The sequence below is a fragment of the Sapajus apella genome, unplaced genomic scaffold (genome assembly GCF_009761245.1).
Source record: "Sapajus apella isolate SASKATOON/1434 unplaced genomic scaffold, GSC_monkey_1.0 scaffold2, whole genome shotgun sequence".
NCBI lineage: Eukaryota > Metazoa > Chordata > Mammalia > Primates > Cebidae > Sapajus > Sapajus apella.
In genome coordinates, this window is record NW_022436942.1 from 60009276 (window position 1) to 60028324 (window position 19049).

General features: G+C 34.5%; 1 protein-coding gene across 17 annotated transcripts in view; it reads left to right on the forward strand.

Moving 5' to 3' along the window:
- The window catches only part of MYBPC1 (myosin binding protein C1), a 101598-nt gene that overhangs the window by 49942 nt on the left and 32607 nt on the right, over positions 1-19049 (forward strand). For all 17 annotated transcript variants that reach the window (XM_032299208.1, XM_032299223.1, XM_032299219.1 and 14 more), the window contains 7 exons: positions 314-446; positions 2415-2539; positions 3679-3784; positions 4649-4815; positions 6591-6753; positions 8137-8243; positions 8569-8702. In XM_032299208.1, the coding sequence (XP_032155099.1) occupies positions 314-446; positions 2415-2539; positions 3679-3784; positions 4649-4815; positions 6591-6753; positions 8137-8243; positions 8569-8702 (935 nt within the window). The remainder of the gene's footprint in view (positions 1-313; positions 447-2414; positions 2540-3678; positions 3785-4648; positions 4816-6590; positions 6754-8136; positions 8244-8568; positions 8703-19049) is intronic.

The window sequence follows — 19049 nt, forward strand, 5'->3', positions numbered from 1 at the left end:
TGGGTAACAAGAGTGAAACTCTGTCTCAAAAAAAAAAAAAAAAAAATTAGGTCATTTTTAAAGCTTCTTCAACAATTCTTTTCCTATGTTTCTTCCAGAAACATGTGGATTCTCTTTTCAATTTTTAAACCATCTTATTGAATCTAAGTCAACACAATATTCTAAATATAAAGGATAATTTGAAATGTTTCTGATTTTTTTCTTCTCTGAGATTCATTCTTTCATTTGTTTTTAGGTTCACCTACATGTATTGACTATCTAAATTCACAGCATATATATACATATATTAACATACTTTTGCTTCTTCTATCAGCTTTCGCAAAAATTCTTGATCCTGCATATCAGGTTGACAAAGGAGGCAGAGTGAGGTTTGTTGTGGAGCTGGCAGATCCAAAGTTGGAGGTGAAATGGTTTAAAAATGGTCAAGAAATTCGACCAAGTACAAAGTAAGTGGACTTTGCAAAAATCAGTGATAGCTATACAGTAAATTAATCAAATAGTAGTTTGATTTAATTTTTTGAGAATAAAAGGATTTTTAATTATATTTTCATAATACAAAATCCTATGGGGGAGAGTAAACATTTAAGTCACATTTTATGTGTTATGGAACTATTATAGTTCTATATGAACTAAACCTCATTTTGTGTTTAATTTTATAAAACTATCTTAAGTGTTTTCCAATTATGGTTTTGTGTTGCTACAGGTTAAATGTGATTATTTCAGAGTATCGTCAAATTTCTCACAATTTTTAAAAATAAAATTGAAAAATAACTTGCAATCCATATTTCATATGCCACCTGGGAATCACATCTTAGATGACTTTTGCTTTTCCAAAATAACAACTATATTTAATAATGGGTGAATACCTTCTATTTTCAATTCAGGTACTGTTTTGAGCACTTGCAATATTGCATCTAAAAGGAACTCTTTAATGTTGAGATACAACAAAATGCGGGTCTAAGCCTGTGTTTTATTATTTCTTGGCCCTCTCGCAAATGGAGACAGACTAAAGACAGTCTAATCCCTGACGTCTGATGGTATCTCCAGTTTATTATAAAACTACTTTACAGAGATCTTCTTAGCCTGAGAGATTTTCAACTCCAACATATTTTTTTAAGTTAACAGGAGCCACGTGTACATTTATAAAAGACGTTAATCCCGGAAAGCTGTTACTTCTGGAGTACAATTAGGTGGTTTCCAATTTCTTAATGTGGTTATGCCAATAGAGTGACTTTGTGATGATAGCGTTTATATCTGGTATAAAAAAAATCTCTTGAAGACGGTCTGAAATTACCAAAAACATAATTTTTATTGGTTATCTTTATGTAGAAAATATTTTTTAAATATCTTGTTCTTAAAGGCTTCAATTTGAGAAATTCTCAAACCAGATTTTTTTTCCGGTCTATTTTAATTCCATAATGTGCTCCTCCATAATACAGATCACAGAGACTTCTAGTTTTTTGTTTCCAAATCATCACATTCGTTCTTAGTAGATGGTAACTGTATGATAGCACCAGTTCTTAGGCTCATTTAAGAGAACATCACCTTCTATAGAACTGCTGTGTGTATTTATGATTAAGATCACATTAATGCTTAAATTGTATAATTATTTATTCACCCAAGGAAATCTACTATATCGCTGGGATAGGCAATGAATAGATCTTATTCATATATCAATGAATAAGATCAAGACTCTACCCACCTGTAAAGTACATGAATTGATCAGTTAAAGAATGTACAGAGTTAAAAATCTCTCTAACACCCTCAGCCAACTCTATTTTCCAACAGTGGGTTAAAAAATTAAATAGGCAAGTACTGATTTTTATTTGAAATACGTGAGCACTGATTTTTATTTGAAATGAAAACCTTATGTAAAATAAAATTATAATGGAAACTAAATAGTATATATAAATGTCCATATATATTATGTATTATCAAGATAAAAATTGGTTTTTTTGTTTGATGTTAAACTATGTAAGATATGATACCTAAAGAGCAGATCAAAATTATATCCCTGCTGGGCATGATGGCTCATGCCTGTAATCCCAACACTTCAGGAGGCTGAGGCAGGAACACTTAAATCCAGGAGTTTGAGACCAGCCTGGGCAAGATGGTGAGACTCAGTCTCTACAAAAAAAAATAAATTAGCTGGGCCTGGTGGCCCACACCTGTGGTCCCAGCACATGGGAGGCTGAGGCAGGAGGATCATGTGAGCCCGGAAGGTCGAGGCTGCAGTTAGCTATGTTTGCACCACTGTATTCATGCCTGTGCAACAGAGCAAGACCCTGTCACAAGATAAAAAAATAATAGATCCCTGACTTTCAAACACTACCAAATTATAAACCAAATTTACTGGCAATAAAGAATAAAATCACATTCGCAGACTCTGTTTATTTTCCTCCTATTCAAAACAGATACATCTTTGAACACAAAGGATGCCAGAGAATCATGTTTATCAATAACTGTCAGATGACAGATGATTCAGAGTATTACGTGACAGCTGGTGATGAGAAATGTTCAACTGAACTCTTCGTAAGAGGTAAAAATGAAATTTCTTACTGTGGTCACCAGGAGCTGTTGGCTCCATCTCCCAGGGATAATGATCAAAGTGAAAGTAACTGAGACTCCTCTACACTGGCAGCTATTATGGATCCCAAGAGTCTTCTGGTTTGTTGAAGACTAGAACAGCAAAGGGGAGAAAGAAAACCTGTTGAGTACAAATGCCTCATGGTTTTGACTCAAGCCTAGCACTATTTTGCAAATATAATTATTCTAGCTATAGCTTTGAAACCCAACAGATTTTACTGGATAATCCTTGTTTCACATACTCAGTTGATTACAAATAGGTTTCTCCTGAAACCGGCTTCATTAATAAGTGATTGGCCCCAAGCACACTGAAAATCATCAGGTACTAAGACATTGTGAAAAGAACTGGAGGGTGTGAATGAAGCCATGTTTTGCCTATTTTCTTAATGAGGACTTCTGATTACAGACAACTCTGAAATCTCTATCATCTATCTGGAGCTAGGATCAAAGATTTGAGTTTTGTATATTCTCCTTCATCAGAAATGTCTATCACTTAGTGTCTTCTTTGTTAAAAGAATAATATTTGATATATGTTTTGTTTGTTCTTGAGAACAATAATTTATTTGACTTGGAGAATTATAAAAAAATTGGAAAAATTTACCCAGGCTTGCTAGCTATTTATTTTGCCAAGAACAGACATTTTAAGAAAAAACTCACAGCCAGGCACAGTGGCTCATGTCTGTAATACCAGAACTTTGGGAGGCTGAGGTAGGTGATCACTTGAGGTCAGGAGTTCAAGACCAGCTTGGCCAACATAGTGAAATCCCGTTTCTACTAAAAATACAAAAATTAGCTGGCTGTGGTGGCATGCACCTGTAATCCCAGCTACTCGGGAGGCTGAGGCAGGAGAATCACTTGAACCCAGGAGGTGGAGGTCGTATTGAGCCAAGATCATGCCACTGCACCCCAGCCTGCGCAACAGAGCAAGGCTCTGTCGCAAAACAATAACAAAAACAAAAAACTCACTTTTATCACCATGTCAACTATAGATGTTGCTTTCTTACCATTGGTTTTTCATCTGTTAACAAATCAGGGCTCATGGGATAGGCTTTGGATATTTAATGATTCTGATTTCCCCTTTTTGTATGCTAGAACCTCCAATTATGGTGACCAAACAGCTGGAAGATACAAACGCTTATTGTGGGGAAAGAGTGGAATTAGAATGTGAGGTGTCTGAAGATGATGCCAATGTAAAATGGTAAATAGCCTTAATGAAGTCTGTCCATTTTTAATGGACAAAATTTGTACCTTCATAGTTGATAGAACAGGAAGTATGAATAGCTTTTAAACCTTTGAAAATAATCTCCACCTCATCAGTAGAGATAACAAAAGTATACTAAGATGCTGGGATTTTTCCACTTGTGAGACTGAAAAAAAACAACAGAAATCTATGTGGGTAAGGGTAGGGAAATGGGCACTCACTACTAAGTGGATGACTCAAGTTTACCCAAGTATGTATTTTTTAATTTAACCCCTAGTCACTTTATTTTCATAGTACCTCAGGGGGAAAATTTTACACTGAGAATCCCCAACTGCTTTTGGAAATAAGAGCTTATTTGTTTTGCTCAGGTGGAGAGTGTTTTCTGAGTTTCCTTGTGAGTAACCTTAAAATTAAAAACTAGAAATTTTAAATCTTAAAATGAAATGTTATGTTGAAAGGTATAGTAAATTGCAAAGCAGGATTTGTATTAATTGTTACATGTAGATTGTTCATTCTAATAGAGAATCATAGTTATCTTTAAAATGCGTTACGCGATATTCTTACTAGTGTGCTTCAAGAGCCTAAATGTGGGTAATATCCACTCTTAGCAGTTGCATCTGATTCATTTTTAGTGCAAACAGGTGGCTCGTGTTCTTTTAGCACAATTTTGTAGACAATATTTGTTACATTATGAATCTATTGATGGATACAGAGATTGATTCATACGTTTTTAAATTTAACAAAGAGTTATTGGGTGTCTAATATCTGCCAGAAATTCTTCAGGACCTTGCAATAAACTAGAGTGACAAGGTATTTTTCCTGAAGGATTATAAACCTTTTCTATATTTCATTTTAATTCAGGTTTAAGAATGGTGAAGAGATTATCCCTGGTCCAAAATCAAGATACCGAATTAAAGTCGATGGTAAAAAACACATCCTAATCATAGAGGGAGCAACAAAGGCTGACTCTGCAGAATATTCAGTAATGACAACAGGAGGACAATCATCTGCTAAACTTAGTGTTGGCTGTAAGTGAGACTTCTTTAGATGTCTTCTAAGTGGGCTTACTAATGATGTGGTGTTTAGAAAAGTTTCAATATATTTTATTTCTGCTTACAATGATTATAAGTATGTAAAATGGATTTCATTCTAGCTAAGTGTGTATGTCAGATCAATCAGGGTGTTTGAGGAAGGAACCACAGTCAATTTAATAGTAGAGTGCCAATATTAGGAAGGAAGTATAAAAATCACCTGCCAGAAAAGTTATAATCCCAAGACCATATAAATATGGGGTAAATACTTAGATGTGATATCATATCCTGATAATGTTTGCTATCTATTTATCAAATAAACATTCAACACTCTGTGATTACATTTAGTATGAGAAGAAAGTACTTTAAACCAAGGAGGCTCAATTGAGAAGATTTTAAGAGCGAATTTGCTAGTAGGCTTCAGAGGCATGAGAGAATTAATATACTTCTTTCAATGCCCTCTACTACTAGTCAGTTAGCAATGGCAGAATCTCTTCCAGTTTGCCATAAAAATTAAAACAGCAAATATCACAAAAAGAGCAGAAATCTTACTTCCTTATTTGTTGCTTAGTGTAGTTGCAATTCATATAATCATTGAATTATTCAGGAGCAATCCCAATACATTCCTTATGCTTTATGGAACTGTGGCCATTTTAGTTTAACATCAAGAAGTCTTCCAGTCATAAACAGATCCTTATCTGATGTGTATCCCTTTAAAGCAATTACAACCAGTTCTGCTATGATGTAACATGTACATTTCTAAAAATAATTATGCTATGCAAATCATGCAATAAAAACCACAGGGTTTATAGGGGAAATGGGATTATGAGCACAACACTCAAGAATTTTGTATTAGTCTGTTCTCATGCTGCTAATAAAGGCATACCCAAAACTGGTAATTTATAAAGGAAAGAAATTCAATTGACTCACAGGTCTGCATGGCTGGGGAGGCCTCAGGAAACTTACAATCATGGCAGAAGGGAAAGCAAACATGTCCTTCTTCACATGGCAGCAGCAAGGAGAAGTGCCAAGCAAAAGAGGGAAAAGTCCCTTATAAAACCATCAGATCTCATGAGAACTCACTCACTATCACAAGAACAGCAGGGTGGGGGTAACCGGCCCCATGATTCAATCACCTTTCACCGAGTCCCTCCCATGACACATAAGGATTATGGGAACTACAATTCAAGATGAGATTTGGATGGGGGTACAGCCAAACCGTATCAGTCAGAGACATATTTTTTTTTAAATATAAAACTTAATAAGTAGTAGCACACTTTTACACATGCTAAATGGTTAATAAATATTATGATATATATGGCATTTAACATTGAAAAAGACCCAAAATTTGCTTATGGAAGTAGTGTTGGAAGTGTTGTGGCTTGAGAGCTATTGTGAAGCATTAGAAAGAGGATTATTCAAAATCAAATGGGTAGTTGTGACTTCAGCTGTAAATGGGCATGGCTTATATCACATGGGAGGAACTGACGTAGCTGATAGATGTTTGAGGTATGAGTCTGTGGATTTTGTGCATTCCTTACTGGCTCATTTCAGCTAGATGCAGTTTTCTGCATTCACCTAGTTTTTCTAAGGAATAAAATTGTTCATAATCAAATGTGAAATTATCCCCTAATAAATTAATTGTATTGGTACAACTTCTCACTTTCAAAACAAGCATAGTAGCAGAGCTCACTATACCATTGTGAAATGCCACCATCTTGGCCTGTTGGAAGTTTGGGCTTGGCATTTGTGTTGGTCTATCATTTCTACAGTGAAACCTCTGAAGATTTTGACACCTCTGACTGATCAGACTGTAAATCTTGGAAAAGAAATCTGCCTGAAGTGTGAAATCTCTGAAAACATATCAGGAAAATGGACTAAAAATGGCCTACCTGTTCAGGAGAGTGACCGTCTAAAGGTGGTTCACAAGGGAAGGTAAGCAAGCCAGGTGACCTGCAAGTGAGGTTTGACCCCATCTCTACTTTCTCCATTTTCTAAATTACACATTTGGTGAGGATGTTTGAAGGGTAGCCATAGGGAGATCATCAAATAGATCAGATTGTAGGTGATCCAATCTGATCACCTATTTGGTGATCTATCAGATAGGTCACCAAATCTGATCCAAATCAAATCATCCACATCTGAAACTATCACACATACTAGCGAGAAGATGTGATTTCTCCGTTGTACAGCATGTCCTACTCCTAATCCTGTATCTGTACCTAATATTATGATGCTTTGTCTAATGCATTGACTCTTTTTCCATCTAAACATGAAGTTAGAGGTCAGGCACCATAGCTCATGCCTGTAATCCCAAGGCTGAGGCAGACAGATCACTTGAGCTTGGGAGTTGAAGAGTTCCTGGGCTACACGGCAAACTTTTTCTCTACAAAAAACACAAAAATTAGCCAGGCATGGTGGCATGTACCTGTAGTCCCAACTACTTGGGAGGTGGAAAGATGGCTTGAGCCCAGTAGGGGGAGGTTGAAGTGAGCTGAGATCACGCCACCGCACTCCAGCCTGGAGAATAGAATGAGACCCTGTCTCTAATATAAATAATAAATATGATGTTAGAGGAAAAATACGAATTCTAATTGAGGACCTGATCTAATGGATTAACTATCTCTAACCAATAAGCATCACAGTGCTTTCCCATAAATCTTTATTTGTGTAGGGGACATAATATCCTAGAATCTGGCAAAGATCTAAGGCAAGAGTTTAATTCTAAATTCGTGGACTTTTAGGATATCATAAATGGACTTAGGAAGACCCATAACTACTGTGAAATTATGAGAAAATTCTGTGTGTACAAAAATACATACTTTTTACATAGAAAGGATTCATAGTGTCCATTAGATATTCACGGGTTTGTGATCCCAATAAAGTTAATAACTATTGTTCTTAGGGTTTGTCATATAAAGCCATAATCAAGATTATTCTTGGCAATCTCTTGAATCTTAAAGTATAGCATTATTGATATGTTCTATTTTAGCCTTTTTAAAGCTATGAGTTGAAAAAAGAATAATAGAATCTGCATACACAATAAACAGATTGTATTTGTGGAGATAATTCCATATTGTCCAAAATAAAGATTTAATTTAATTTATATCAATAAATAGGATAATTAAGGCTTCTCATCCTCTCTCCCTTTCTCTCTCCCTTTCTCTCCCCTCTTTCTCTCTCTCTTTCTCCCTCTCCCTCCCTCTCTCTCCTGCACTAAAGACGTTAATCAGATAAAGGCGAAGTGTCTTTTCAGTTTGGGTCATATATAATTTAAATCTTTGCAGTCTTAGAAATTTGTTTTCATTGTTTCCTTAGAATCCACAAGCTAGTGATAGCCAATGCCCTCATTGAAGATGAAGGTGATTATGTATTTGCACCTGATGCCTACAATATTACTCTGCCTGCCAAAGTTCATGTTATTGGTAAGTAAATAAGTCATTGCATAGTTGTGTTCTTTTTTGTTTGCTTTTGCTTCCCATGGAATTATAATATATTCAGAACTAAGTGACATTTAAGGAAAAATACATCAATTGGTATTAATCACCAATCAGAACGATTGGTGATTAATACCAACACCTTGCAATAAAATTGTTTTGCAAGGTGCCAGGCACCAACTATCTTGACCCCTCCTATATTCTTTTTGATCAAATAAAATAGTGATTACTACCATGATACTATCCAAACATTAGTGGAGATATTTACACAGAAATGACTGTCTGATAACAAAGACCATGCTTAATATTCTAGATCCTCCTAAGATCATCCTGGATGGTCTTGATGCTGACAATACAGTGACAGTGATTGCAGGAAGCAAGCTTCGTCTTGAGATCCCTATCAGCGGAGAACCACCTCCTAAAGCCATTTGGAGCCGGGCAGATAAGGTTTGTTTTATGCATGCACACACTCACATGCACACACACATATGCATAGACACTGCCTGTCCCACCTCTTGCCCTCCATTAGTCAGATGAAAGGAGAAAATGAAAAAAGGTACAGCAGTACAGTACAGATGTAATTCCTTTGAAAAAGATGACTGATTTTCAGGCAAATCTGATCATCATTAATTCACTTCTCATATTTCTGACTATTATATAGCAAAGCATATTTTTATGCACAGTGAACAAGGCCTCATTTTTATTCTAATGGGAATTGGGGAGATGAAAAAGAAATAGACAATGAATTACTAAATAAATAAATGAACAAAGCCACATTGGATAGCAATGAATACCAGAAGATAATAAAAGAGAATGATATGATAGCAAGTGACTGCATAGTCAATGGCAGCCTCTGTGAAGAACAAGGAACCCATTATGTGAAGATCAATGAGAAGAGATTTCCAGGTGGAGGCGCTTACAAGTGCCAAAGCCAAGGGGAGAGAATGAGCCTGATGTGTTGGAGGAACAGAAGGAAAGCCAGCAAGCATGGCTGGGGCAAAGTGAATGATGGGGAGAAAGACAAGTGAGGGTGCAATGGTAGAGCAGTGCCAGCTCAGGTGTGAGCCTCTCACTTTCTACAAAAATAAAAACAAAAACAAAGTTTTACATTTAAAAAGAAGACATGAGTCTGGGCACAGTGGCTCAAGCCTATAATACCAGCACTTTGGGAGGCTGAGGTGGGCACATCACCTGATGTCGGGAGTTCCAGACCAAACTGAGCCTACATGGTGAAGCCCTGTCTCTACTAAAAATACAAAAGTATTAGCCAGATATGGTGGTGCACGCCTATAATGTTAGCTACTCGGGAGGCTGAGGCAGGAGAATTGCTTGAACCCAGGAGGCGGAGGTTGCAGGGAGCTGAGATCACGCCACTGTACTCCAGCTGGGCAACAGAGCGAGATTCTATCTAAAAAAAAAACACAAAACTTAAAAAAAAAACCAAAAAACAGACTGAGACTTCTACTTTCAGCCAGAATTGAATAACAGGGACTAGATATACCTACTCACTTCAAATAACCCCCAAAATAGACATACTATATGAACAATGGTTTTCAAGACATTGGACATCAGATAGTGAAAGACAGTGACTATGAAATATGATAAACAAATGAAGTGAGCCCTATAATTGCCTCAAGTTTATTGCCATAGAAGAGTATCCAGACAGTGGCACAAGGAAGAAAACCTGGACAGAACCCAGTGGACTCCCTAAATTTAGGACTCTCATTGTACAAGGAGACCAAAGCAGCTAGAGTTCATTAGATACATACTATGTATACTGGAGGAGAGAGCAGAGCAATCGCCCCTGGAGCTCTGCAGAGGATCTCCCTCAAGTATTCAGCAAAGATCAGTTCACATTTATGAGGAAACTACCCAAGATCTAAGAAAGAACCATCTGAAAGGATTAAAGAGGACTGACACAGACACAAGGCCAATAGTAGTGCCTGTTCCCCCTAGCTAGATGTGAAAACCTCATCATTCACAGTGCATTGAGTAGAGTACTCAGAAAGGCCTTGCCTCGATGGCAGGAACAATTAATCCTAGACTGAGCACCGTCATGGACCCACCTAAAAGTCATTAAAAACAAGTGTAAAAGATTCAATCAATTTCCAAACAATTTAATTGCATTTCAAAACAAAGCTGAAGATTTATATAGGAATACAAAAATATCAAGCACCCAACATGGCAAAATTAGCAATATCTTACCATCCAATCAAAGATTATGGTAGAGAAATAAGCAGGAAAACACAGCTCAAAATGAGGAGAAAAGTCAGTTACAGCCAACTCAGATCTCACATGTAAATTAGATTTAGGAGTCAAGCATATGTAAATAATTGTTTTAACTGTATTCCATATGTTCAAAAAGTTAGGTGGAGAAATGTTGAGCTCTCCATTTGAATTAAACAGAGAAAGTTAAGTGAAAAAAGTGATCAAGTAGAAAAACATAAAAAGATCCAAATCAAATCACCTGCAGATGAAAACAATAAAATGTCTCAAAAAAATATGGTAGATGGAATTAATGGCTAATTAGACATTGCAGGTGAATTTGAAGACATAGCAATAGAAATGATCCAAAATGAAACACAAGAGAAAAAGTCCAAAAAAATTTAAAGAATCAGATTTCCAGTTTTCATTCTGGCATGTAATCGCTTAGAAGTTGCCACTCTATCCAAACAACAAGCAAAAAGCTGGACAAACTGAAAAATCAGCAACTCCTTTTAGATATGTCAGAGAAGTGAGGATACAGGGAAAACTGCTGAAATATGAGAGTGAAGTCACACATTGAAAGTTTTCAGAGTAAAAACCCATCAACCTAGAATTCTGTGCCCTCTGAAATTATCTTTCAATTATCTTTCAAAAGTGAAGGAGAAATAAAGACTTTCACAGACAAACAAAAATTTAGGGAATTTGTTGCCAATGTATCTGTCTTGCAAAAAGTGTTAAAGATCTTCTTCAGAAAAAAGGAAAATAACGTATGTCAGAAACTTAGATCTACGTAAAGAAAGAAAGAGTATCAAATAGTGAATAAGTGAAAGTAAAATAAACTTCATTTTTCACATTCTCAATTGATTTAACAAATAACATTTTGTTCAAAATGATAAAAGCAACGATATATTCAATTATGTAGCTTATATTTATATTTATGTATGTTTATATATAAGTGAAATGAATGACAGCAATAATACAAAAAATAGGAGAGAAGAATTAGGAATATTTTGTTATTTTAAAGTATGTGCACTACTTGTGAACCACTGTAGTGTTACTTGAAGTAAAGCTGGGTTAATTATAAATGTATATTGTAAGCTAGGGAAACCACTTTAAAAAGTTTAAAAAATATGAAGTACAATTAATATGCTAATAAAGGAGAGAAAATGAAATCACATGGAATGCTTAATTAAAACCACAAAAGGCAGAAAAAAATGTAGAAGAAATAATAGAGACAAAGAAGGGCAACCAATAGAAAACAATAACAAATATGACAGATATTGATCCAGCTATGTCAATGTTTACTTTAAATGTCAATGTTCCAAATATACAAATTAAAAGCTCAAGATTGTCAGAGTGGAGCAAAAACATGACCGAAAGATATGCTGACTATAAGAAACCCACTTTAAATATAAAGTTGCATCCTTAAACGTATAGAGCTGGAGAGAGACATACTGGGCTAAGACTAAACAAAAGAAAGTATGAGTAACGATATTAACTTCAGACAATGCAGACTACAAGGCAAAGACATTTATCTTGAATAAAAAGGAGGATAACATAATGATAAATGGGTCAATACTACAAGAAGGCATAATAATCCTTAACATATATGCACCTAACAACAGAGCCTCAAAATATATGAGACAAAACCGATAGAATGGCAATGAAAAATAGATGCATTCACTATTACAGTCAGAGACTTCGACATTCCTCTATCAGAAATAGAGATTCAGCAGACAGAAAATCAGTAAGGACATAGCTGAACTCAACAGCACTATCAATCAATTGTACATAACTAACATCTATAGACTACTTCATCCAATAGCAGCATATTACACATTCTTTTCAAGCACACATAGCATATTCACCAAAATAGACCACATTCTAAGCCATAAAAACACCTTAATAAATTTTTAAAAATAGAAATCATACAATATCTGCTTTCAGAGACAATGGAATTAAACCAAAAATAAATTACAGAAGTGAAATTAAGAATAGATGAATAACAGAAAAATAGCTGAAAATCCCTCAAATTCTTAAAGATTAAACAACATACTTCAAAGAAGACATCTTAAAAGAAAATTTAAAATATATTGAATTAAATGAAAATGAAAACACAACATATCAAAATTTTTAGGATGCAGTAAAAGCAGTGTTTAGAAGGAAATTAATAGCAATGACTGAATATATTTAAAAATAGGAAAGGCATAAAACTAGTAATCAAAGTTTCCATCTTAGAAAACAAGAGAAATAAGAATAAATTAAATTCAAAGTAAACAGATAAAAGACATGATACAAATTAGAGCAAAAATAAATGAAATTTAAAACAGGAAATTAATAGAGAAAATTAACAAAAGTTGGTTCTTTGTAAATATCAATAAAATTTATAACCCTCTAGCCAGGCTAACTAGGAAAAGAAGAGTCAAGACTAATTAACAGAAATAAAAGAGGGACATTACAACAAATCCCATTAACATTAAAAAGATAGTTAAGGGATATTATGAACAACTCTATGCCCATAAATTTCACACCCTAGTTGAAATGGACCTACTCCTTGAAAGATACAATCTTCCAAAATTCACACAAGAAGAAACAGGCAATCAGAAAAGGATTATATCTCTTAAACAAATTGAATCAATAATTAATAACCTTCCAAAACAGCAGGTAACAGGCCGCAATGGGTTTGATGATAAATTCTACCAAACATTTAAGGAAGAATTTGTGCCTTAATCTCTTTCAGAATACTTCCTAATTCAATCTATGAGAGCAGCTTTATCCTAATACCAAAATCAGAAAATTTCAGACCAATATCTCTCATAAACATAGATAGAAAAATCCTGAATAAAACATTAGCAAATCAAACCTAACAATGTATAAAAAGAATTCTACACCAAAACCAAGTGGAACTTATTCTAGGTATACAAGCCTGGCTCAAAATTTGAAAATCAATTAATGTAATCCACCACATCAACAGGCTAAAGGAGAAAAATCACATGATTCCATCAATGGGTGAATAAAGAATCTTTGACAAAATGCATGATGAAGACTCTAAGTGAAATAGAAATACAGGGAAATGTCTTCAATTTGATTAAAAAAAAATCTACCCCAAAAAAAACAAAAACAAAAAAAACCAACAGCTAAAGTTACACTTAACAATGAGAAACTTGATGCTTTCTCACAAACATCAGAAATAAGGCAAGAGTGTACCCCTCTCATTACTGCTTTTTAACATTGTACTGGAAGGCTTAGCTAATGCAATAAAAGAAGAAAAGAAGGTATGTAAATTGGGAAGGAAGGAATAAAATGGTCTTAGTTCACAGATAACATGTCTGTCTGTGTAGAAAATCTAAAAGAATGGATACAAAAACTCCTGAAACTAATAATTTATAGCAAGGCTGCAGGATAATACAATGTCCCCATACAAAAGCCAATTGTTTTCCTTTATACTAGCAGTAAACAAGTGGAATTTAAAATTAAAAACATATTACCGTTTATATTCACACCTCCCAAAATAAAATACTTAGGTATAAATCTAACAGGTATAAAATCTATATGAGGAAAACTATAAGACTCTGATGAAAGAAATAAAAGAAAAAATAAATAACTGAAGAGATACTCCATGTTCATTCATAGGAAGATGAAATATTGTCAAGATGTCCCAACTTAATCCAGAGATTCAATGCAATTCCAGTCAAAATCCAAGCATGTTATTTTGTGAATATCAACAAACTGATTCTGAATTTTATGTGGAGACACAAAACACCCAGAATAGCCAACTCAATATTGAAGGATAAGAACAAACTCAGAGGACTGATAACACCCAATTTCATGACTTATTATAAAGCTTCCATAATCAAGACAGGATGATATTGACAAAATAACAGAAAAATTGATCAGTAGAACAAAATACAAAGCCCAGAAATAGACTCACCTAAATAGAGTCAACCGGTCTTTGACAGAAGAGCAAAGGCAATACAATGAAGCAAAGATAGTCTTTTCAACAAATAATTCTGGAACAACTGAAAATGAATGCCAATACAGACTGTATACTCTTCACAAGAATGAACTGAAAGTGGATCATAGACCTAAATGTAAAATGTAAAACTATAAAATTCCTAGAAGATGACATAGGTGAAAACCTAGATGACCTTGATTATGGTGATGATCCTTTAGATACAACACCAAAGGCACAATTAGTGGAAAATACAATTGATAAGCTGGACTTCATTAAAATTAAAATCATCTGCTCTGCAAAAGACAATGTCAAGAGAATAAGGAAAGCCATAGACTCAGAAAATAGTTACAGAAGACACATCGATAAAGAATCATTATACAAAATACACAAAAAACTCTTAAAACTCAGCAATAAAAAAATGAACAACCTGATTAAAAAATGGGCAAAAACCTGAAAAAACACCTCTCACCAAAGAAGATATATAAATGACAAGTAAGCATATGAAAAGATGTTCAACATTATATATTATTAGGGTGTTACAAATTAAAGCAACAATGTCATTCATGTATTAGAATGGCCAAAATTCAAAACACTGAGAACATTAAATGCTTGGAAGGATGTGGAACAACAGGAGCTCTCATTCATTGCTGATGGGAATGCAAAATGATACAGCTATTTTGGGAAACAGTCTGACAGTTTATTACAAAACTAAACACACTCTTACCATACAATTCAGCAATTGTGCTCCTCGGTATTTACTCAGATGAGTTGAAAACTTATGCCCACACAAAACCCTGCACACAAATGTTTATAGCAGCGTTTTTTAGAATTGCCAAAACCTAGAAGCAACCAAGCTATCCAGTAGGTGAATGAATACATAAAGTGCAGTATATCCAGATAATGGGATATTATTCAGCACTAAAAAGAAATAAGCTATGAAGCCAAGAAAAGACATGAAGGAGCCTTAAACACACATTATTATGTGAAAGAAGACTGTCAGAAAAGGTTACATACTCCCTGATTCCAACTATATGGCATTCCGGAAAAAGCAAAATTATGGAGGCAGTAAAACAATGAGTGGTTGCCAGGGGCTTAGGGGGAAGAGGGGGATGAATAGGTGAAGCACAGAGGATTTTTAGAGCAGTGAAGTATCCTGTATGATACTGTAATTGTGCATACATGTCATACATATGTCAAAACCCATAGAATGTGCAATGCTAAAAGTGAACTCTAATGGAAACTATGAATTTTGGGTGATAATAATGTGTCAACATGGGTTCATCAATTGTAACAAATGTACACCATGGTGAAGGATGTTAATAGTGGGAGAGGTTGTGCATGTGTAGGGATGTGTGACAGATGGAAACTCTCTGTACTTTCCACTCAATTTTGTTGTGAACCTAAAACTGCTCTAAAAAATAAAGTTTGTTAATGAAAACAAAAAAAGTTGGGGAAGGAGTATTTCCTCCTCTTCCATTTTCTGGGAACAAAAAAGAGTATCACTGAGCTGTGGAGAACTTCAAACAGGCAAATATATGTCCCCAAAGACAGGACAGAGCTGGAATCCCCAAGGAGACGGACAAAAAAATATTTAACTAACAATGGCCACAAAGTTTCCAAATTTGACAAAAACTATGAGCTTACAGATGCAAGAAGCTCAATAAACCCTAAGCACAAGAAGCATTAAAAAAAACTACACCAAGACCCATCACAAATCAAACACTCAAAACGAGTGGTTAAGAAAAATATTAAAAGCAGATAGAGAAAAACGTCACATTAAATAAAGAGGAACAAAGGCAAGCATATTTCTCTGGAAGTATGGCAAATGAGAAAACAGTAGCAACATCTTTAAAGTACTGAAAGAAAAAAAACTGTCAACCTAGGATTCTATACGCAATAGAAATAAATTTAAGAAATGAAGGCAAAGTAAAATTATTTTCAGATATAAAAGAATTGAGAGAATTTATCACTAGCTGACCTGCACTACAAGAAATGTTAAAGGGAATCCTTAAAGTTAGAAGGAAACTGATGCCAGCTGGAAATGTTTTCACAAAGAAACAAAGGGCACCGGAAGTAGTAACTGCATGGATAAACATAGAAGATTTTTCTGAGTATTTAAGTATCTTAAAAAGAAAACTGTTTAAACAAAAATTATGACAGTGTATTATAGGGTTTTTAACATAGGTATACATAAAATTTATGACAACAAATATACAAGTTCAGTAGGGAAGAAATAGAAGAATTAGGAAAGATAATGGAACTGTGCTACTGTAAATTTCTTCTATAGCTACATCTTGACTTTTGACAAGTCAAGAGTTGCATCAAATAAACCCATAGTAAGTTGAAAATATCATAAGTCGAAAAAGCAGCTGGGCGCAGTGGCTCACACCTATAATCCCAGCACCTTGGGAGGCTGAAACAGGCAGATCACCTGAGGCCAGGAATTCAAGGTCAGCCTGGCCAACATTGTAAAATCCCATCTCTACCAAAAATACAAAAGAATTAGCCAGGTCTGGTGGTGCACACCTGTAGTCCCAGCTACTTGGGAGGCTGAGGTGGAAGAATTCTTGAACCTAGGGTGCGGAGGTTGCATTGAGCCAAGATCCTGCCACTGCACTCCAGCCTGAGTGACAGAGCAAGGCCTCATCTCAAAACAGGAAAAAAAAAAAAAAGAAAGCATTTAATACGCCTAACCTACTGAACATCATAGCTTAGCCTAGCCTACCTAAACATGCTCAGAACACTTACATTAGCCTACAGTTGGACAAATCACCAAATCACCTGGCAACACAGTACATTATAGAGATCAGTTGTTCACTATCATGATCATATGGCTAACTGGGAGCTGAGGCTCTCTGCTGCCACCCACTATCATGAAAGTATCATACTGCATATCACTAGCCTGAAAAAAGATCAATACCGGAATTCAAAGTACGATTTCTATTGAATGCATATTGCTTTCAAACCATCACAAAGTTGAAAAATTATACATTAAAACCATTGTAAGTCAGGGATTGTTTGTAATATACATGAAGTATTATATCACTTGAAAGTAGATTGTGAAAAGTTGAAGAAGTTTGCTACAAACCCTAAAAAAGCCACTAAAAAAAAAAAAAAGAGTTATAGCTAATAAATCAACAAAGGAAATAAAATGGAATCATAAAAATAACCCAACAGAAGGTAGAAAAATGGGCACAAAGAACAGATGGGACAAGTTGGAAATAAATAGCAATAAGATAGAATTTCAAAGAGAAATCAATGAATTTGAGATTTCAATATTCTTCTCTCAATAGTTAATAGAACAAGAAGACAGAAAATCAGTAAGGATTAGAAGACTTGGAACAATACTACAAGCCATTTTGAACTGATTGACATTTATAGAACTCTCCACTGCACAAAGCAAAATGGTTATTATTTTAAACTGCACATGGAAAATTTAACAAGATAGACCATATTCTGAACCAAAAATAATTTTCAATAAATATAAAAGAATTCAAGATATGCAACATATGTTTTCTGACCACAATGGAATTAATTAGAAATCAATAATGGATCAATAATGAGATCTTTAGTTAAAAAAAAAAAAAAGAAATCAATAATAGATATCTGGAAAATTCCCAAATATTTGGAACCTAAACAACACATGTCTAAGTACCTCATGGATCAAAGACATCATATGGTAAATTAGAAAATATTTATGAACACATCCCATATTAGACTTACAGAATACTTCTAAATCAGTACTGAATTTCCCTATAACAATTAAAGAAAAGAAATTTGTAATTAAAAACACTTCATGAAGAAAATTTTAGGTCTAGATGACTTTACTAGATAGTTCTAACATTTAGCAAGAAACAATACCAAATTCTACAAAAACTCTTCCACAAAATTGGAAAAGAGAGACTACCAACTCATTCTTTAAGACCAGTATTACCCTTATAGTACAACCTGACACAGACATTTCAGGAAGAGAAAACTACAAACTAGTATCATTCATGAACACGGATATAAAAGTTCTAAGCAAAATTTAGCAAATCAAATCCAACAATATGTAAAAAGAATATATCATAACAAAGGAGGGTTTATCTCAGAAATCCAAAAGTTGGTTTAATATTTGAAAATAAATTAATATGTCAAGTAGAAAAAAATGCAGCCCTCTCAATAGACACAGCAAGAACATTCAGCAAAATCCAGGATCTGTTTCTAATATAAATCTCTCAACAAACTCAGAAGTAAAAAGATCCTCCTTAACATGATAAAAGTCACCCATCAAAAATTTACAACTACTATCCTACTTAATAGTGCAAAACGGAATGATTTTACTCTGAGATCAGAAAGAAGAGAGATATGTCCACTCTCACCGCTTCTATTCAACATCATACTTAAGCTTCTAGCCAGAGCAACCAGACAAGAAAAAGAAATAGAAGACATCCATATTCAAAAGGAAGAAGTAGAACTGTCTTTATTTGCAAATGGCATGATTACCAATGTAAAAAATCCAGTGTAACAGCAACAATGAAAAAACTACCATAACAAATGTTCATAATAGCTTTATTTGTAATATCCAAAAGCTGAAAATAACTCAAATATCCATAAACAGGTGAATGGATAAGTAAATTGTAATATATTTATAC